This window comes from Rhincodon typus, chromosome 27 (genome assembly GCF_021869965.1).
Source record: "Rhincodon typus isolate 14 chromosome 27, sRhiTyp1.1, whole genome shotgun sequence".
Lineage (NCBI taxonomy): Eukaryota > Metazoa > Chordata > Chondrichthyes > Orectolobiformes > Rhincodontidae > Rhincodon > Rhincodon typus.
Genome location: NC_063358.1, coordinates 11,074,599 through 11,097,785, shown reverse-complemented (window position 1 = coordinate 11,097,785; position 23,187 = coordinate 11,074,599). Strand labels below are relative to the sequence as shown.

General features: G+C 41.6%; 1 protein-coding gene across 6 annotated transcripts in view; it reads right to left on the bottom strand.

Moving 5' to 3' along the window:
- Positions 1-22,352, bottom strand: part of ptafr (platelet-activating factor receptor) — a 90,940-nt gene extending 68,588 nt beyond the window's left edge. The window contains exons 1-2 of one of the 6 annotated variants that reach the window (XM_048613297.1): positions 17,578-17,898; positions 6,163-7,339 (exon numbers count right to left, since the gene is read on the bottom strand). In XM_048613297.1, coding sequence (XP_048469254.1) covers positions 6,206-7,270 — 1,065 coding nt within the window. In that variant the 5' untranslated portion in view covers positions 7,271-7,339; positions 17,578-17,898 and the 3' untranslated portion in view covers positions 6,163-6,205. Of the gene's footprint in view, positions 1-5,041; positions 7,340-14,190; positions 14,233-16,450; positions 16,521-16,717; positions 16,798-17,577; positions 17,899-22,329 lie in introns of those variants that run through there. The other 5 variants (XM_020518462.2, XM_048613296.1, XM_048613294.1 and 2 more) reach the window with 5 other exon arrangements.
- Positions 22,353-23,187: the final 835 nt, after the last annotated feature.

The following is a 23,187-nucleotide window of genomic DNA, read 5'->3' as shown; positions in this document are numbered from 1 at the left end:
TTTGGACAAGGCAGGGCCATTTTATGATAATCATGAGGTTTAGCTCAGTTAGAATTAATCAAAGTTCTTTGGTGATATGTGGACATGCTCCAAACTCACATTTGTAATAAGAAGCAGATGCTCTCCCAGAGTGAGTAAATGGCACTACAGCATGTTCAATAATGCTATTCTCCAGCCACATCCTCCCTAGTAAGAATGCTCATTGACCACAGAAAAACAAACAAAAGTTTGTTTGATCCCAGTGCCTGATGGGATTTGGGAATACAATTTAGTCATTAAACCCATATAATCACTAGGCCAGAAAAATATTTCTATAGAATGTGTAGACATGCTCAAATTTGTACTCAAGCACATAAACTTTAATTAATCAGAGTAAATGATCTCTCGTGTGGATTTTTGCTTCAGTAAATTTGAATTTCTATCTGAAGAGAAAATAAGAAGATGCCTTCACAACTCTGATATGTTAAGTCATAATTAACATGAAATTTGGATCTCACAGAAGTTTTTTATTCTTTTATGGGATTCGCTGGCAAGGACAGCATTTGATGCTCATCCCTTGAACTGATTGATTTTCCAGGTCATTCAAAAGGGCAATTAAGCATGGACCACATTGCTATGGGTCTGGAGTTCACATGTAGCCATTCTCTAAAAGGCACCCGCAAGCAGTCTCTGCTCATTCCACTGTGGTTCGATGCATTCAGCAGTCCAAGCCACTGATGTTATTTCAATCACTCACTGTGATAAGTTGCTGACCTCATATTCAATCCTTTAGTTCCACTTGCCTGCCCATTCCATCCTCTTCATGTCTCTAAGACTTCACTTGTGTACTCCGTTAACTGACCAGGTGGCAAAATCTCAACCATGTTTCAATGGCAATCCAGAATGTATTGTACAGAGGATGGCTCACCTTTATCTTAAATCATACATCTGTCCACCAATGGGCCAAGAAACAGACGATCAGGCCACTGTCACATTGACTGGTGACTACATATCTAGGTTAAGGATGACTTCTTCAGCCAGAGAGTGGTGAATCTATGGAATTCACTGCCACAGAAGGCTGTGGAGGCCAGGTCATTGAGTACATTTAAGACTGAGATAGCTAGGTTCTTGTTTATCAAGAGGATCAAGGGTTACGGGGATAAAGCGGGAGAATGGGGTTGATGAACTTATCAGCCATGATTGAATGGTGGAGCAGACTTGATGGGCCGAATGGTGTAATTTCTGCTCCTATGTCTTATGGTCTTATGGACATATTTTCTTCCCTTAAGGACATGATCAACATTAGGCTAGCTATTAATTCCAAATGTTATCGGATTCAAATTTCACCAGCTGAGATGGTGAATTTGTAGTGATATGAACTCACAGTGGGATTGAAAGCCTGTCCACACAGCATTAGCCTAGGTCTCTTGAAGATTAGTGCAGCAACATTGTGACTACATCACCACCTCCCTCAGGTGTTTATGTTCATTCATTAGAGTGTAGACCACACCTTATTACATGGTACCAGTAGTGACCCAGAGCCAAGTGGCAGAGAAGATTCACAGTGAAGCTCAGGGACAGTGCAGGGTAACGGGCGAAGATTGAGGTCAGCCCAGCAACCTGACCCTGGAAGAGGAAGTAAAGAGCTAAATGTGTATATTTAAATGTTAATAGTTAATAGGGGTACTATAAAAGAAATTGAGAGGTGATGGAAAGGATTAATTATACATTTACTCCGAGAGAAGCTTCTGAGTAAGTTAGAGAGAAGCTACACCATTGTGAAGTCATAAAACTTGTGCCTGATTCTTTAAGGCTACAGAAAAAGGTCCCCTTTCACCCTAACTTGTAAATACAAAGGTTTAACAAAACCTGCTTAAATATATCCGTAAGAAAATATGTCTCATCTTACTATATAGAGCGGCTAGAGGCTATTTGGTCCACCTTGATGGGATACTGGCCATTTTAAAAAGCTATCCAATGAGTCAGAGTTCCCCACTTTTCCCCTACAATTTTGTAGATTCTTCCACATGTATCCAATTCTGTTTAGAAAATACATATTTCAATCTGTTTTCACCACCTTTGCAGGCAGTGCTTTCCATTTTAAAGGCATTGGCTTCACACTCTTACCAATGCTTTCTACTGTTTTTTTGGAGAGGATTAGACTGCCAGGAATGCAAGCTTGTACAGAGTCACTCCATCATGAGTGCATCACTGTGAATGGATATTCATATTGGCTCCATTAATCATTTTGCAGAACTGTAAAGCTACATATTGCAGTTTAATCAAGAACTAGCAAAGCTCAATAAATGATGGCACCCATTGCCAAATCGGGATGGAGGGGGGCCTAGTAGTTAAGACCTCCCTGGGTGTATTATTCTGAGAATTTACAATGGGAAGAGCAGAAAAGGGGCCAAGCAATATGCACCACCCTCCCCATATGAAATCTAGCCCTTTGAAAGGTTTTGAAAGGCATCTGCCATATTTGAATTTCTAAATCGTAAGTAAATATTATTTCAAATGAGTGTAAAATTGGAAAATAAATCCAGATGTTTTCTTTGACATTTTTCTCTCATATAATCATCTAATTGCCACACCATGATGGGAGAAACATGGCTCAGCAAATTTCAAAGAACAATAATTAATCTCTAATTAAATGACAATGTGTTCATTTTGACCTATAATCAGTATTTCAACCATGACCTTAAAGCAAAGGTGAGTTTGTAATTTAACATCATAAAGACTGTGAAATCCAAGCACTTTTTTCTGGATACAGAGTTTATGTGAACATGATTTTGATTGGCAGATTTGCAAATTAACTGGACATTCATTTAAACTCTTGAAGCTCCCATTGCTGTTTTTTGGAAATATTTATCAGTCAACATTGTTCAAGCCAATGATTTTGACCAGCTGCCTTCAAGGGAAAGTTGTCTGGCTGAAACCCTAAAGATAATAAGATAGACCAGACAGCTTTAATGATTTGGTGAGGGAGGTATCAAAACTAATATGGAAAAACAGTAATGGCTGTAGCTGTAGTACTGGATTTATGAGATGTTTATTTTCCATTATATGACGAGCAACTAATTCTGTAAACATGTACAATATGTTTCTGCCTCTATTGGCATTTTCATTTAACATTTGATCAATTTGGAACAAAAGCCTAAAATAAGGTCTGAACTTTATATAACTAATCTTCATCTATGCCATAATATGGCTGAATTTCATATTCAGTTTGAGGGAGAGAAGAGTGGGCCCTGTTCTAGCAATTTAAATTGGGCTTCCTCCCCAGATATCTGTAGATATCCAATCTCCCTTCAGCGCAAGCACATTTGGCAAGGCGGCCAACATAGTCAGAGGCCCCTCCCACCCTGGATATAATCTCTTCCAACCTCTTTCATTGAGCAGAAGATACAAACGCTTATACACATGTACCAACAGATTCAAGAATAGCTTTAACTCTGCAGGTTATTTGACTTCTGAATGGACCTCTCAAATTTTAAATTTAATGTTGATCTCACTGTTTGTGCACCTTCTGTGCAGCCATAACTTTGCATTCCTCACTCTGTTGTAGCACCCTAATACACTTTGTCTGTTATGATCTGCACGCAAAACAAAACTTTTCACTGTACCTGGGTACATCTGACAATAATAAATCAAATCAAATCAAAAACATCACTCTCCTGCCAGCTCAGCGCCCTGCTCCTTGAAGTGAGTCAGTAGCTTCATGGCAGGAAATCCCCCCTACACACTTCCAGCCCCCCACCAAACCGGGCACATTCACACTGGGACTGAATTCCTGTGTCATCAAAGAACTACAGTTGATGAAAAACAAAGAAACAGCCTATCATATGTGGGTGCCTGGGGTGACCTGTGAGGTGTTCTTGTGGTTGTGACCTTGTCCCATGCTAATCTTTGGTGGCAAGCTCTCAGATATGCACTTTCTCCTCATTGAGATGAAAAGGTCAGTGAGCTGATGGAGTATGAGATGTATCACATTTTCTGTTTTATGAGTGAACCCTGGTAGATGTGTGTGGTGCCAGCAGTGTTACATTGGTAGCTGCATTGAAGTGATAGGCATTGACTGCATATGTGGCGTTTGATGGAGGTGCCTGGCACAGAACCTTATATGAGAGAGTCCTCTGCAGTGACAACATTCCAATGCTAGCTAACATCATAGGGACACAAAGCGCTGAGTAGATAGTTGTCTTGAGATGCCCATGGACACTGACCAGCACAGCCTTCATTAGTCAGGAGGGGTGCCTCCTGCCATCCGTAGGGAAAAGAGCTTTCCTGGACAGCCTTCAGAACATATCGCGGAAGCATGTATTGCTTTTTTCCACATCTCTGGCATCTCCAGGCCTGGATGGGGATGACGAACAGAGGGTGAACGATGCTCCAGAATTGCAGGGAGTAAAGTGTTCTCTGGGTGCCTTTTTAAAGATGGCGTCCAGAAGTTGGAGACTGGAAGGTCCTTACTGGGGAGTATAGTGATTATAATGAGGTCAGCCAACTGTACCTCATAGAATAAAAGTTCCCAGATTGGACCAGATTAAGAGCCCTAATCAGGGAGCCCTGGCTGACATAAAAAGATTGAGTGTCAGGGATACTGATAATGTGGTTCCTTGACTCTGTAAGAGACAGTACTACAGTGGAGGACTGTTCACATATAAATAAAGAGTGACTTGGTGACAGGATACCGGCCTCTGTGGAGTTATTTCAGGGACGGAGTGCAGAATCTCCAGCTTGCTCACAAAAGTCGGTGTTTTACCCGTGCTTGCATATGCAATGAGCTCAGAAGCATGTAATCGTATGTGAAAGGCTGACCAATCCCTGAACGGAAATATCACTCATTTTTAGGCCCCCCTCCATACGGTCTCAAAGAAAAGCAAGATTCTACCCAAAGGATACAGTCTAAAAGGAGGTTAATAATTTTGGATACACCATAATAGTTATAATGAAATACTTTTTTGAGGCCAGACAGCACATATAGGGAGCAGTGTGAAACACTGGAATCAAATATACCCAAAGTGGCATAAATTTTAAAAAAAACACACACAAACATAATATTTTTAGCCATCAATTTGCCAATTTACTTTTCAGAATGTTTCGACCAATGCTTTCTTACTGTGTGAAACAACAATTCATTCCAAGAGTGAACAACCCTTTCACTTCCCTCCCTCTGGTTCTCCCACATCTTCTTTCTGAAAATTTCCTGGCAAATGTATGACGCAATGAATTCTGGACACATCTTCTCAATTGGCCGCCTTTCACATGAGTCAGGCTCAAATAGTCATCCTTCACAGATCGATGTAATCGCAACTGAACCCAGTCAGCACCTTACCTGACAATCAGGAGGAGACATTTCCATTGCTGCAACATTGACCATCCCTTCCCCAACCTGCTCCAAACCCCAACCCACCACCTGACTAACTCTTCTTCACACTTTTGTTATCTCCAGACTTCATTTCTCCATGATCTCCTTACTGGCCTCTAGCCCTTCAGAAAATCCCTATTGTTCAAAACTAAACTACTTGGACGTTGACCCATATTAAGTCACATTTGCAGACATTGACGTCCTGTTCGCCAGTGCATTGCATTCAATAACATATCGTCATCTTCAAACTCCACCATCCTTTCATTCACTATCCCTTTCTGCTTTATTCTTGTATTTCCCCGTATATCTTTCACTCCTTTGACTGTTGCCTTTTTCAAACCTGTCCTTCCCTTAATCTCAGCAATAAGAGAGTTCAGTCACATTGATGCTACGGTTTCTCCCTCCCTGAACTCTTCAAACTCTCTATATCCCTTTATATCTTTGAAAAGGTTCTCAAAACCCATCTCATTGAACAAGGTTTTAGAAACAACTCTTAACTTGTCCATCCAAATAGTTTGGCATTTGTCCATTTGCTACCTCTCTGTAAAACATGCTGCAAAGGTGCTGTGTAAATGCACATTGCAGAATCACAAAAACAATATTGAATATTTTATCCATGGTGGTGACATTATGTCATGATATTATACAGTGTGATGCACATATTTATCGACAGTGATATCAAAACTAAAAATAGACAAATGCAACAAGTCAAGTATGGTCAACATTATCTTGGTCCTATCAGCAACTACATTTTATGTTCGGGAGAAGGGTCACTAGACCTGAAACATTAACTCTAATTTCTCTCCACACACCTGCTGAGTTCTCTCCAGCAATTTCTGTTTCTGTGACACCATTTTATGCGCTGTATATGGTATGTAAAGCCATATCTCCGTCCGTATTGGTTTCTGAGAAAGTAGTCCTAATGCTCCTCCTGGTACTTTTCCATCTACTGAGACGTTGTGTCAAAAATTTCCTAAATTTCTTGGTCAGAAAGCAGTAAATGATAGGATCCAGTGTACAGTTCAGACCCATCAAAGACAGCGTGATCTGATGGGCATCATTCACTGCCCGTCTGAACACACAGTCCTCTCGCCGCCACATTTCAAGGACAGTGAGGGTCCAGGGGCCTTGGACCAGATGATGGGGGACAAAGCAGATGCAGAATACAGTGATGACAGCACACACCATGCGGAAAGCTTGCTTCTTCACCTTTTCACTCCTGCTCGGCTGGGCTGCTTTTGTCGATAGCAGGTTTAGGATGAGGAAGTTGCAGATGATTGTTACAAGAAAGGCAATGAAGAAAGCTCCAATCAAGATAAATTGGATGATGACCACAGGTAAGGCTGAATTCATATCATATCCTTCGAAGCAATGAGTGACGCCACCAACTTCGTTGGTTCCACGTTGGCAAAGGAAGGGAATTGCGCTGCCAACAACTACAGTCCAGATAATTGTTGAAATAATAAAGCCTCTCTTTCTGCCATTGTACTGAACTGTCTCAACAGGATATGCCACAGCACAGTATCTGTTATAACTGATCACTGAGAGGAACACAATGGAACAGTAGTTATTGATAAAAAATAGACAGCCAGCCACCCTGCAGGGGATGTCTCCAAAGATCCAGTTTCCTTTAGTGCTGTAGTACACTACCCAAAAAGGGAGCGCCAAGATAAACAGTAGGTCAGCAACACTCAGATTCACCATGAAGATTTTAATCTCAGTCATGCTCTTTGCAGGAGTCATCCGTTTAAAAACCCACAGCACATAGCAGTTTCCAATGAGTCCTAGGATGAAGACAAGACTGTAGACAATAGGAAGCAGTGTGTATCTGAATTCTGCATCAATCTGGCAGCTGCTGTTGGTGTTGTAAGCAGAGCCAGTGACAGTTGAATGTGAGATGTTACCGTCAAATGAATTCATTATTGATCTTTATGGAGTCCAAATCTTACAGAAAACATCAAGCATTTATGATACGAATGATTCTGAAAACTGAAAGACAAAAATTCAGCGGTTGATCATTTTCAATTACAGAATGCAAAGATCAGTCATCAAAGACATTTTTTAATGAATAATTGAATAATAAAAGCTAAATATAATTTTATTTTTCTATTCGATATGGGCATTGTTAGGTTGGGAAGCATTTATTCCCGTCCCTAATTGCCCTGGAGAACACGGTGGTGAGCAGTCTCCTTGAAGCACTGCAGTGCACATGCTACAGGGACACCCAGAGTACTGTTAGTAGGGGAGTTTAACCTCGCAAAAGTGAAGTAATGGCAAGATGGCAGATGACTTGGAGGGAAACTTTCAGATGGTGGTGTTCTGTGCATCTGTTGTCCTTTTCCTTTGAGATGGGAGAAGTCACAGTTTTGGAAATGTAATCTCAAAGGAGCCTGGGTGAGTTGCTTCAGTGCATCTTTCAGATGGCTCACACTGTTGCTACTGTGCACTCATGCTGGAAGGAATAAAGGATTAACTTATATACAGGACAGAGACTGATAGATTTCTAGATCCTAAAAATATCAAGAGATAGGGGAATGGAATGGGTAAATGGCATTGAAGTAGAAGATCAGCCGTGATCTAGTTGATTGGTAGAGTAGGTTCCACCAAATGGTCTACATCTACTCATGTTCTTATGTTCCTAAATAATTGCACCAGAAAGAATATTATAGTAATTTTAAAAATTGAACCCCTACCTCACATTTTGTGACCTTTTGATAGCATTTCCAATGAAATTATTCGGGTGTGTTAGGAGGTTAGAGGTGAGTGAAAAAAAGTAAAATAAATGTTTTAAAGCAAATTTTATACACACATTTGTAAAAATATCATGCTATGATAGGTGATTGTGCTTAGTGGTTTTCTATACATTAGCGTATGTGGAGCAGGTGGGACTTGAACCTCGATCTTCCAGGTCAGAAGTAGCAACACTACCAAGTGCCGAAACAGCCCTTACTATCACATGTAAGGAGAGTTGATTTCAAATTGGAAGCTTATTAACAACTAAGAGTAGTAAGGGCGTGGAATGCCCTGCCTGCAAAAATAGTAGACTCGCCCACTTTAAGGGCATTTAAATAGTCATTGGATAAACATATGGATGATAATGGAATAGTTTAGGTTAGATGGGCTTCAGATTGGTTTCACAGGTCGGCGCAACATCGAGGGCCGAAGGGCCTGTACTGTGCTGTAATGTTCTATGTTCTATGTTCTATGTTCTAACTTTGTACATTAATAGGACATCTCAGACTTAGGTATGGTCCGGGTGTTATGCTTGCTTAGGCAAGTGTAACATTATATTGGGAGATAGTAGGAACTGCCGATGCTGGAGTCTGAGATAACAAGGTGTGGAGCTGGAGGAACACAGCAGGCTAGGCAGCATCAGAGGAGCAGGAAGGCTGACGTTTCGGGTCTGGACCCTTCTTCAGAAAATGCAGTTAACTGGATGACTTGCTGGCACACTGCCTGTCTACTGCCCAAATGCTGACTGAATGAACAAGAGTAAGGTACCAGAAAGCACATGTTCCAAAGCCATTTGGCTGCCTTAAACATATGGTGACTTTCTGAGATCTGCTCAATAACGCAGCAAAAGGTGGTTCAATGCGGAGTTTCCCTAAAGAAGGTAAACAATAAGCGGATTTGTTTGTTTCTCTTAATAATCAATAAATACCTTGCACTCATTATCCTAGTTCCCAGTCTGTGGTGCTGCACAGTAATTGAGTATTTAAGCTAGCATTATAAACAGAAATACAAAAGCAAAAGAAAAGACACAGTCTGTCCTCCCCCAAGCTCTGAAACTTTCTCCTGCCCTTCAACTTCTAACCCTAAATTTTCCTTTCTTCACACTCTTGCCTTCCCACCCCACTTCATCTTCACCCCAACATCATCAGCCCTGATTTAATCTCCTGTTGCACCATGATCTGGAATTCTTTTCTTGAATTCCTCTTGCTCTCCACTTGTGAAATCCTCTTCAGCACACCTTTGATAAACCTTTGGGTCATTCCACCTTTTAATTCCTTCATGGACCTGGGGTTTACGTCTTCCCTATACCTCAGTGAATTGGGGTAGGGATATTTTTTGATGCTAAATGTGCATTGTAAGTGCTAAATGTGCATTGTAAGTGCAAACTGTATTCATTGCAAGAAGCCAAGCCTAGTCAGTAGCTCATACTCTGTATCTTCGGTGCTGTCTGGGAAGTAATGCAGCTCTGTGGTATGTGGAGCCATCTTTAGCAGCTGTCATGTGAGGGGCCACAATATCATAGCTTGAAAGAGGCATGGACTGGTTGGACTAAACGATCTGTTTCCGTGCTGCATGACTCTATGGCACAGATGTAGAATCATCATCAATCGTAACTGAGAAGTAGACTGTAACCAACCTGAAGACGACCTATGCAAAATACCACATTGGCCAAATAAGTACCAGCTAAAATAAAACTAGGAAAATTTTAGGTACATCTTGGGCAGAATAATTGGCAATATTCTGAAGAATATTTTTGAGGAAAGAACAGAGGGATTTAGGGATCCAAATATACAAATTCTTAAAAGTGAGAAGAACAGTTGATGAAAGGATTATGAAATTGTAAATATAAAAACAGAGCCTCCCAGAGAAGCTCAGCAAGTCTGACAACATGTATGGAGTACTGCACTCCAAATGACAAATCTCCAAAGGGCTCTGCCTCCAGCAGGGAATTTGTACATAATGGGGCAATACTTATATGTTTCAAACGGCTCCAGTTAAGATGGAGTCTGAGACCTTTAGGTTCTTGGGTCACAAGCTCATTTATAGAAATGATATCTTTAGCTTGTCTCTTAAAGGTATGCTGTATTCTAGCTGCAACAAACTTTAACTCTAACGCTCTCTCTCTGTCTCCACAGATGTTACCAGAGCTGCTGAGTTTCCCCAACATTTTCTACTTTTATTTCAGATCTCCTTCTTTTGCAATACTGTGCTTTGCAGGCCACTGTAGGCTTTATGGGGAGGAGTGTAGAGTACAGAAGCAAAGAATGATTAGGTTGTAGTTAGAACGTGTCCAGTTTTGAGTACTCCATGTTACAATGCACTAGAGAAAGTGCAGGAATTTTACTAAAACTAAACCAAGGATGAAGACATTCATCTAGTTCATATTTCAAGAAAGTGAGACTGTTTTCCTGTAGAAAAGAGCTTGCTAAGTAGAAATCTGATAGGCTGCTCAGTTATCAGAGGTTTTGATAAAGTAATTAGGGGAAAATAAAAAGTAATTAGAAGAAACTATTGCCCAATGAATGATTCAGTAAACAGAGTCACGCAGGTTTAAGATTATCACTAAAAATCACCAAAAAGGTTAAGAACTACCCCAGCAGAAACCATGGAGGGAACTGAAACCCCAATTACTCTTAAAAAGAAAGTGAAATAATTCCACAGAGACTGGTATCACCAAGTTTATTTACACATGACAATCCTTGTCTTTAGTACTGCCTTTTCAGAGTCAGTTCTCAGAGTGGCAGTGTCTCTGACACTGACCTTTTTATCTGTCAGCCAGGGCTCCCTGATTGAACCAGATTAACAGCCCCAGTCAGGGAACTCACATTCTATGAGAACCGAAAGAACTGCGGATGCTGCAAATCAGGAACGAAAACAGAAGTTGCTGGAGAAGCTCAGCAGGTCTGGCAGCATCTGTGAAGGGAAAATCAGAATTAACATTTCAGGTCTGGTGACGTCCTGAGGAAGGGTCACCGGATCCAAAACGTTAACTCGGATTTTTCTCCTCACAGATGCTGCCAGACCTGCTGAGTTTTTCCAGCAACTTCTGCTTTTGTTCACATTCTATGAGGTCCAGCTGGCTGACCTCATTACAATCACTACAGGAAGCAGGTAAAAAAATTCTTGGAAGGGTTTAGGGAAAGGGAAGGGACTTTTTTTATCAACAAGAGATTGAAGGGGTATGGGGGACAAGCAGGAAGGTAAAGCTTAGACCAGGATTATTTAAGCTCTGTGCTTATTGAACAATGCAGCAGGCCTTGGGAAGGGACAAACCCCTGCACCCTCTTGCACTTCTTTCTTAAGTTTTTATGTTTGCTGTTTAACAACAGTGACTATACGTCAAATGCATTCATTTTCTGTAAAGCCCTTTGGGACACTGCAGGTTTGTGAAAAATGTCATGATCAACATACATTTGTCCTTCCCTTGCCTTCTCTACAGCCCCTGGTGTATCAGCCTCCGTAGCTTCCTCAGGATCTATCGGAAAGACCACATCACAAACCTTGAGATGCTGAAAGCTGCCAACATCAACAGCACCAAGGACAAAGCCAAGTGCACTCAGTAGGTCATGGCCCCCAATAGGTGACAGTCACCTGCTAAATGGAGAGCTGGCCATTGTTAAAAGAACAGACAGCCTGACACAAACATGTGAAGGAGTCCCTGATGATGAGGCACTGTGTGCCACATCAACCACTGCCAGTGAGAATTGCAGGCCGTAAGCCATGATGCCTGGAGATGCTACATCGGGAGTGCTGCAGGCACCATTGAGATTGAGCAAAGAACCATTACGAAAGACAAAAGGAGGAGAAGGATATATCCAACTGCAAGACAGTCAGAATCCCTACAGTGCGGAAAGAGGCCATTCGGTCCTTCAAGTCTTTACCAACCCTCTGGACAGCATCCCACCCAAACCCAAGTCCCCCACCCCATATTTCCCATGGCTAATCCACCTTGACTACTCATCACTACAGACAATTCAGCATGGCCAGTCCACCAAACCTGCACCTCTTCGTACTGTGGGAGGAAACCGGAGTACCCAGATGAAACCCACACAGACAGTCACCCAAGGCTGGAACTGAACCCATATCCCTGGTGCTGTGAGGCAGCAGTGCTAGCCACTGAGCCTTCATTTGGACCCAGTGTAGGAGAATACGTTAGTCACAGACGGGCCTGACTAGGCGATAAATGAATCCTTCATAAAATCTTCATCTGTGCAGAGATGCTGAGGCAGAGAGGGTCAGGGACATATCTGTTCTCAAGTTGGAATAAGAAGCAGTAAGATAAGCTATTTCCTATTCTGATGGTAATCAGTGTTGCAGAATGCCCAATCAGTCACATATTGCATATAGTCCACTGAACTCAACTCACTCAGGAAGGAAGTGCTGAGGAAACAGTTAATTATAGATATCTATTCAATGCAATTCTTGATCTTCTGAAACAACACTAAGAGTTTAACTGTTTAACAAAGTGGTCAAACAAGAGCTGCTTCACTGATGAAGCCACAATAAATCCAACCTTTCCTAACAACAAAAATTCGGTTTTTTGACTTGAACATTATCTATTTTCTCATGGATCCTATTCAATTATTTGACCTGAAAATCTATAATCTAAAAATGTGAAGCTTAAGCTGCTGTAGCATCATAAAAACCTTTTTAAAATACAAATTTCAAGAACTGAATAGGCAAGATGGAACATGCAGGTAAGTAAATTCATTCATTATTAAGGGACTTGATTATTATCAGAGAAAGAGAAACATGCTGCACACATAGGGCTCCAGGAGATCATGGGGAGTGTTACTGGGTGAATTGCTTCTTTGGAGAGCCAACATTACAATGATGGGTTGAATGGCCTCCTTCTGTCCTGTGAATATTCTGTGCCCCACTTTTAACTAATATAGTTTGCATTTGGAAACAATTTACATTTCACAAACTAAAAATTGAGAACTATAGTTTCCTTAATGCTCCTGAAAGTTCAGCCAAAATGCAACTGAAACTCACCTCCCTCCCTGGACACTGTCTTAAGTCTGAAACAAATGATTTGTCACTTCGACCTCCTATTGATCATAAGTTGATCTTTGAAGCTCATATCTTCTCTCACACCAACTGCTTGCTTCGACCTTCATAAATTCATTCATCTTTACTTTGTTAATTTTATCTCAGATGGAGTCATACAGCACGGAAACAGACCATTCAAACCAACCAGTCTATACAAAACATAATCCCAAACTAAACTAGTCTCACCTGCCTACTCCTGGCCCATCGCCCTCCAAACATTTCCTATTCAGGTCCTTATCCAAATGTCTTTTAAACAATGAACATCTACCACTTCCTCAGGAAGTTTATCCAAACGCAAACCACCCTCTGTGTAAAAAATGTGCCCGTCATGTCTTATTTAAATCTCTCTTCTCACCTTTAAAATGTGTCCCCTAGTCTTAAAATCCCATATCCTAGGAAAAAGACAATGACCATTAACTATCTATTCCCCTCATTATTTTATAAACTTCTACAAGTTCGCCTCTCAACCTCCTGTACTCCAGTGAAAAAAATCCCAGTCTATCCAGCCTTTCCTTATAACTCAAACCTTCCATACCTGGCAACATCGTGGTAAATCTCTTGAGATAAAATATTACTTTTTAATCAGGGAATGTGGGCATCACTGGCTGGCCAGCATTTGCTTCCCACCCCTGGTCGGCTTTGTTATATATGTGAAGTAACATCGTTATATATGTGAAGTCACTTTATTTGCAGATCCTTAAAATGTCTATTCTGTGTTTCAGGTCCATCTTCCAGCTCTTTCTCCAGTTTGTTTACTTTCCTCTGAATCCACACTAAGGATTAACCAATTCAGTTCAGTGACTATCAAGAATAAACAGACTCACATCATTAAACAGAACAACTGAACCATATGTCCTGTCCTGCCTCTACCCATCAATTATCAAAACTCTCAGCCAAACTTCTGCACACTCCAGATTTGAACATTCCATGTTTTCCTTGTCAGCCTCCCAGTGTCCACCTACATATAATCCCTACAGTGTGGAAACAGACCACTCAGCCCATCAAGTCTACGCCAACCCTTTGAAGGGCATCCCAACCAGACCATTCCCCCCTACCTTATCAATGAAACTCTGCATTTTCCAAGGCCAGTCCACCTAACCTGCACATCTTTGGATTGTGGGAGGAAACCAGAGCACCTGGAGAAAACCCACGCAAACATAGTGAGAATGCGCAAACTTCACACAGACAATCATCCAAGGCTGGAATCAAGCCCAGGTCCCTAGCACTGTGAGGCGGCAGTGCTAACCACTGAGGCACTGTGGCACCCCAGTATATAGCTTTACACTCATTCAAAAGTCTGCTGCAAATGTCATAACTTGCACTGTACTTCACTCTCATTACTGATGTGTTCATTGACCTACAATTAAACAATGCCTCAATTTTAAAAATTTCACTCCAGTTTTCCTGTCCTTACACATCCTCATCTCTGCTTTGTCTCTATACCATATTCCATTCCAAAAACTCGACACTCATGCAATTTTGTTCTTGTGCTTCTTTAATTTCCTTTGCCTCACCCATTGGTGGCTGTGCATTCAGCTGTCTGGGCCCTTTGCTCTTTAACCTTTCCACCTTTCTCTCTTCCTTTAAGTTGTCTCTTGAAATGTACCTCTTTGACCAAGCTTTGGGTCACCTTTCCTGTTATCTCCTTAAGTGATTCAGTGTCAAGTTAATGCTCCTGAGAAACATGTTGAGATGTTTTACAATGTTAAAAACTCATTGCTGGTGCAGAGAAGTAGTATGTAAAATTTAAAACAATGTTTTCCTTTGTGCATACATTATTTTATTGCGGAGGAATACTGAAATCATTCACAATGAAACCACCAGAGTGTAAGTTGGAACGCCAGGGAGTTATAACTAACAAGTGGAAAATCCCATCAAGGTCGATCAAATATCTGAAAAATGTCAACGTGCATTGAATTTGATTCATCCCTATGTACGCATTGACATAAAAACATAAAAACATGTGTGTGTATCTGGTGCCCATGGAGGTCATGATGTGGAGGTGCCGCTGTTAGACTGGGGTGGACAAGGTCAAAAATCACACGATACCAGGTTTTAGTCCAATAGGTTTATTTGAAGACACAAGCTTTCAGACAGACACCCAAAGAGGGAGCGAGGTTCCAAAAGCTTGTGCCTTCAAATAAACCTGTTGGACAGTAACCTGGTGTCATGTGATTGTTGACTCTGAAGGTCATTCAAGTTGGACACTGCTCAACAACCTCTCAGGGCACACTCCATGGGCACCAGATACATACACATGCCACATCCACGAAGTCTGACAAAAATCAGCCTCTAAAAACCCTCCTGGTACATCAACCAAAAAAAATTAGATTCAGCCCCAAAACTATCCCAGTTAATGTTTGGGGAAATAAAATCCCCTACTATTACTGCCTTTTTATTCTCACACTTCTCAAAAATTTGATCGCATATTTGATTCTGAATTTTCCCTAGCTGTTTGGGGGCCTCTCTTTCACACCAACAGCCTGTTTACCCCTCTTGTATTTCTTCTATCCATAAGGTTTCATTTGATGATCCTTCCAACATATTTAGAATACTTTTGGAATACTCCGTTCAATTCTGGTCTCCCCGCTATAGGAAAGATGTTGTGAAACTTGAGAGAGTTTAGAAAAGATTTACAAGGATGTTGCTGGGATTGGAGGGTTGGACCTTTTGGAAAAGGCTGAATAATCTGAGGCTATTTTCCCTGGAGGGTTGCAGGCTGAGGGGTGACCTTATAGTGGTTTATGAAATCATGAGGAGCATGGATAGAGTGAATAGCCAAGATCTTTTTTTCCTCGGGTAGGGGAGTCCAAAACTAGAGGGCATTAGTTTAAGGTGAGAGGAGAAAGATTTAAAAGAGACCTAAGGGACAACTTTTTCACACAGAGGGTGATGTGTGTATGGAATGAGCTGCCAGCAGAAGTGGTGGTACAATTACAAGATTTAAAAGGCATCTGGATGGGTTCATGAATAGGAAGGGTTTAGAGAGATATGGGCCAAATGTTGGCAAATGGGACTAGATTAATTTGGGATATCCCTTCGGCATGGATGAGTTGGACCGAAGGGTCTGTTTCATGCTGTACATCTCTATGACTCCAAATCATCCCTCCCCACTGCTAAAGTTGATTCTTTGATCAAAATTACAGCCACTCCCTCATCTTCTCTCCCCGTCTCTATCTTATTGAATACCGTATAACCAGGACTGATGAGCTGTCAATCTTGTCCATCTTTCAGCCAAGACACGGTTATAGCTGATATTTTACTTGCAACTGCCTATCCCACCTTGAAATCCTACTTTTTCAATGTCCTACTTACCTCCTTAAAGTCTGTTTGCACAACTTCATTTCTCTTTCTTTCTACGTCAGTGGTCCCAACATGGATAATAACCTCTGGCTGTTCACCACCCCACCCTAGCCACACACTTCAGAATGCTGTGCAGTATTTAAATATCGGCTTCCGAGTATTGTTTTATCAGTCTATAGAAATGCAATTTAAAACTAGTGATTCAGAAGCTATAAACGGCAAACTAAGTTACATAAAGCAGATTGCAATTATTTTGAGCATATCAGTTTATTTTCTCACCAATCTCTCCCACCGATTCTCCTTTCTTCACCCAATGAGATTGACTGGCACTGAGGCACAATTACACAAACTGTCCGTTAACATCTGTTAAAGCGGACTTTCCAGCTCAGCCTGTTCCTGGCCACTTTCAACGCCCGAATGTATTAAAGGAATTGTAGAATCTTCTGGGATAGAACGAGGGCATTCAGTCCTTAGTGCCTCTTTGAAAGAACTACTCAACTAGATCCTATTTCCTTCGCGTTTTCCCCATAGCTGTATGCACGTTATTTTCCCTTTTCTAGTTTATCTGATTCTGTTTTGAGAAGTACTGAGATTTAACTGATTTGTTTTCCCTCATTTACCCAGGAGCTCGAAGATAATTTTAGCATGGGTGTACTTATTATATTGAGAAACTCATCTGCCACGGCTTCCCACAGAAAATCCATAACATGCCTGTCACCGAACTGAAAATCCCTAATTTTTGGAGCATTACCTCCACATTTCCCTAGTAACATTTCCAACAATTCAAAGAAATATATTGGGGTGAGGCAGTGGAACTGTGAGTAAATGGAACTGAGAGTAAGTTTTCTGTTGTTGTTGTTGAACTTTAACACACAAAAATCTAGTTAAACTCTGAAAAATGTGTCCCTCCCTTCCTCAGGGGTGGTTCTTTCTGAAACCTGCCAGAAAAAGGCTTTAAAATAAAACCTCCCAAAATTGAAATGGGCTAACATTGCCATTAACAAAAAAACTGAATTACTGTTTAAATTATCTTTAACACTAGGCAGCAACAGAGTTTTCCCTAAATGACTGCATTCTTTACTGGCAAGAATAAACGCTCACTCAATCAACAGATAAATGACAAAGTAAGAGTAACTTACCCGTTTTACTGACGTTCCTTCAGGTACAGCAACTGATTTAAAAAAAACTCGCTCTTTACCAATAAACTGTCCAATAAATAATAATGCCAAATCAGCAACTTTTAATCTCCGTGTCTTCAGCAGTCCTCGAATATTTCCCCCAAAGTATTCGAGAGCTCTAATGAGAATGGGAAACTTCTGGCACAACACAGCACTAACTGAGCTCATTAATAATATGAGGTACTACTTCCTCCTTTATGTTTGGCAAATTGCTTGTGCAATACAACACAACACATATCTGTGAAAAGGAAGTAATAGAAAAGAGAGATAAATCAATATTAAGTTTGAAGCGATACCATTCATTATCCCATTGATCATCTGTACAACAGTAATGCCTTAATTTGAAAATAATCCAAAATTACCAATTAGGTGTTTGATAGTATCTGACAGGCATTTGAAATATGGGAAGGCGGCTCTTACATCTATCAGAGTCTCTTTCCTTGGGGAAAGAAATTCAAATGAGAACAACACCTTCTTGTTCAAGTCCAGAAAAAACTGGATCTTGTTGAAATTCCCTTTGATGACTCAACATTGCTTTGAGAGAGATGACTAAGCAATACAGGATTGTCAAAGGTGTAAATGTCACAACAGAATAAGCTATGGTATACATAGGAAATACATGGTATTCAGTGTGAATGACGTGTGATTTTATACTTTAAGACAAGACAGCCCCCCGTTTGAAATTGGCAGTGATATATAAATAACATGGAATTGGATGTATTTCAGGTGATAAGGATTTGTATGTGAGACAAAGAACAATTTGGGAAATTATGTGACAGAGATAATTTGGAATCAACCATTAATGTATGACCTGGGCTGTAGCAGCAAAGTTCTCGACAATTCATATCAATCAGCTTGGACAATCGAGGGAAAAACTAGAAATCAGCTGGCATTTCTGGTCCAGATCAACATCAATAGATAAAAACAGAAATTGCTGGAAAAGCTCAGCAGGTCTGTCAGTATCTATGGAGAGAAATCAGTGTTAACATCTCAGGTTGAGTGACCCTTCCTCAGAATTGAGAACTGAGCCCTCAGAAATCCAGTTCTGAGGAAGGGTCAGTCAACTCGAAACATTAACTCTAATTTCTCTGCACATATGCTGCTAGACCTGCTGAGCTTTTTCAGCAATTTCTATTTTTGTCTCTGATTTACAGCATCCACAGTTCTTTCGATTTTTAGTCAATGTCAATAGATTTCTGCATAGACTGGGTGACTGCTTCACAGAACAGCTACATTCTGCCCGCAAAAAAGACCCTGAGCTACCTATTGTCTGCCATTTTAACACACCACCCTGTTCCCTGGCCAACATCTCTGTCTCAGGCTTGCTGCAGTGCTCCAGTGAAGCTCAACACAAGCTGGAAGAACAACACCTCATTTTCCACTTGGGGACCGTGCAGCCCTCTGGACTCAATATTTGAGTTCAATAATTTTAGGGCCTAAACTCTCCCATGACCTAGCCCCCTACCCCACACACCAGGCCTTGTTATCACATTGCCTGCCATTACACACTACCCATTGTTAGTCACTAACAGGCCCCATTAACAAGTATTCACCTTCCTAGTCAGCTCATTACAACTCCATGATCTATCCAACTGCTCGTCTCTCTCTTCAGGCTCTATCCTATCGTTTACTCCCTACCCCATGCCCCTCCCTATTTTCTGTATATAAACCAACATTTTCCCAGCTATCATCAGTTCTGAGGAAGGGTCACCAGACCTGAAACGTTAACTCTGATTTTTCTTCACAGATGCTGCCAAACCTGTTGAGCTTTTCCAGCAACTTCTGTTCTTGCTCCTGATTTAGAGCATCTGCAATTCTTTTGATTTTTATTCTGCTGATAACTCGGTATGATTATCAGGGAGTTAATTTTCACTACATCCTATGTTTTTATCATAGTGGTTGACGTTTTTGTGATACTCATGAGTTACTTTGACACAAGAGCAGCATTATATTTTGGTCTATCTATCTGACCAGAGAGATATCCCCAGTATCTACCCAGAAGGAAAGCCCTATAAAATTTGCGAATGACACAGACAGATCTGACTCTTACAAACATTTAAAACACAGAAACATTGCAGCAGGGGTAAGCCATTAAGCCCTTCAAGTCTGCTCAACCCATTCAGTGTGATCATAGCTGATCATTCACCTCAGTACTCTATTTCTGTTTACTCCCCTTGTACACTCATCCTGTACACTTCAAAAGGAATTTCAGTATGACTGGATTTTAGCTTGTTTTCTTACTGTTTTTTTTAACCCCTCTGGGCTGGCTGGTATTTCTTCATCAATCAACAACGCAAAACAAATGATTTAAACAGCATTAGATTGTTGGGCGATTAAAAGGTATGCAAAATAAAAGTCATTATTGGGATTTGGATTTTATAATAGAGGCAGATGGATTTGGGTCACCTCTGCAAAGTTAGTTAATTCGTTTAAAAAGATCTGAAAGCAATTTGGAACAGTGACCTAACTACACCATTTCTAAACAGGCATGTGAATTCAGTTAAGTGCTGAATTTACGAGAAATCAGAGGTCATCACTTTATCTTCTAACTTTAGTTCGAAAGAATCAGGAATTTACTTCAGAAGGGAGCACGTGTTCCTCCTGGCATGAGAGTCAAGTTGTCAATGCAGGGAAATCAACCACCCTAACAGAAGTGTCTTCAGTTTATGAAGCTCCAAGCTGGGAGAGTTTGTTTAGATAAAAGCAAGGTATTGTGGATGCTAGAGATTCTAAATCAAAAACAGAAAGTGCTGAAGAAACTCAGCAGGTCTGGCAGGATCTGTAGAAAGAGAAGTAGAGTTAACATTTCGGGTCCTCTTTGAACTGAGGGGGTTGAAAAAGTGTAATCAAAACCTACATATAAAAAGTATGAAAACCGTCACTCTTCCAGCACCCCTGCTTCAGCTCCATAGTGGACTCGAAATATTAATTGGAAAAGCTCAGCAGGTCAAGAAGCTTAGTATCTGGGACAAAGCAACCCACTTAACTGGCATCTAATCCACCAACTTCGACATTTGCTCCCTCCACAACCAATGCACAGTGGCAGCAATGTGTGTGTGATCTCGAAGATGCACTGCCCTCACTAAGGCTCCTTAAATAACACTTTCCCAAGCTGTGACTGCTACACCTGGAGGGCCAAAAGCAACAGATGCATTGGAACACCACCACCTGTACATTCCTCTCCAAGCCACACCTCATCCTGACTTGGAAATATATTGACATTTCTTCACAGTTGCTGATTCAAAATCTTGGAACACCCTCCTTTAATAGCATTATGGCTGCACCTACAATGCATGGACTATAGCAGTTCAAGAACACGACTTACCACCATCTTCTCCAGGGCAATTAGGAGTGGGCAATAAATGCTGGCTCAACCAATGATGCCCACATCCCATGAATGAATGCATTTTAAACAATGGCAACTGCAACCACACTCCAAAAGTACCTAAATGGCGATAAAGCACTTTGGCATGTCCAGATGTCATGAAAGGCAGTATATAAATGCAGGTATTTCTTTTTTTCAGTGTGCAGACAATAGCTGAACAACTTCCTACTGATGTGCCAGCGCCTTCAGACAATGAAGGAAAATTGAAAGATTAGATAATTGAAAACGATATAAACATTTTTTAACACTGTATGGAGCTGGATGAACACAGCAGGCCAGGCAGCATCAGAGGAGCAGGAAAGCTGATGTTTCGAGTCGGGACCCTTCTCCAGAAATGGGGGAGGGGAAGGGGGGTCTGAAATAAATAGAGAGAGGGGGGCAGTGATAGTGGAGTGGATGGGTGGGAGAGAAGACAGACAGGTCAAGGAGGCAGGGATGAAGGTAGCAAAGGTGAGTGTAGGTAGGTAATGGTGGGGGTTGGTCAGTGAGGTGGGAGGAGCGGATAGGTGGGAGAGAAGATGGACAGGTCAATGAGGCAGGGCTGAGAGGGGGTGCTGGTCTTGGGATGAGGTCGGAGGGACAGGGAGAATTTGAAGCTAGTAAAGTCCACATTGAGACCATTGGGTTGTAGGGTTCCAAGGTGGAATATGAAGTGCTGTTCCTCCAGTTTCTGGGTGGCATCGTTGTGGCACTGGAGGAACCACCACCACCTACCCACACTCACCTTTACTAGCTTCATCCCTGCCTCCTTGACCTGTCCGTCTTCTCTCCCACCCATCCACTCCACTATCCACCTGCTATCACCGCGCCCGCCTCCCTATTTATTTCAGAGCCCCCTTCCCCTCCCCCATTTCTGAAGAAGGGTCCAGACCTGAAACGTCAGCCTTCCTGCTCCTCTGATGCTGCCTGGCCTGCTGTGTTCATCCAGCTCCACACCGTGTTATCTCTGAGTCCAGCATTGGCAGTTCTTACTAGCTGTAATTTTTTAAGTTGTAATATTTCTGCAGCAGAAACTGTTGAACTCCTTGCCATCCGTCCCCCATAATATCAGTTCAGGCTTCTAGCTAGATGCAACAAATGTTGCTTTTGGTGGTAATCACTCACCACGACTCAAAAGCTGTTATTAGGGCGGGAGACATATGAAGCAAGCTCGATAAGTCCTCAGAAATGGCGTTGAACGTCCTTTCCAAACTCAGAACGTTTTTGTTGCATTGGGCCCACAGATGTAGAGATATCGTTCCGGTGTATCTGCTCATCAACTACCTAGTAAAAGCGTCCTTGCATCAGACTGTGTGGTGATCGATATCAGATCAAATAGATCAGATTACCTTGCATGGTGTTCCATCACCATTTGAATGATCTCTCTCCATTCTGTCAACAAACGCACACCAGAGTTTCTGGCTTCGTAACAACTTAAGCCTCCTCCTGGTTCTGACTTCTCAGAACTCGGGATCCCACACTGTTCCAGTGAAATTCAGTGCAAACGTGGGGGACTACTGCATCATATTTCAGTCCGTTGCGCAGGCTTAGAAACTTGTCATAGAGACCAAACATTCCAAATTTGCATTATTCCTCTTGATTCATGCTTTGGGAAGCGCTCCGCTATTCATTTCTCATATACGTTTTACCCGAATTGACGATTGTGTTCCTTTTTCCATTCCCACACCCCCCAACTTGTCTCTGCACAGTTCTGAGGAAAAGTCACCGGACTCGAAACATTAAGTCTGATTTCTCTTCCCACATGCTGCCGGACACGCTGCACTTTTCCAGTAACTTCTGTTTGTGATTCTCTCTACACGTGCGTGTCATCTGTTTCGGATGTAACATTTGGCAGCTCTGAAATGTGAAGATTTAACACTGTCTCTCTCCCTCTCCCTCCCCATAGATGGTGATGAAAAGCTGCCAGACGTTCATTTACGATGAACAATGTTCAGTCATTGTTGCTTCATTGGTCTGTCACTTTTCCCCACCTGATTCCACCGAGGAACACACTGATTCCAAACTAATTCACTCTCTTTGCACGGCCCGATTCCCACGAATACGACAGAAAACAGAATGGGTCATCCACTGGAATCCTACATTCACTGTCTCACGTCCTCTTTTATTTTCACCAGCTCCTACCCACCCTGACTCCCCACCCACATAATCTCTGTGCTGATTTCCCAACCCCACAGCACCCAATCCCC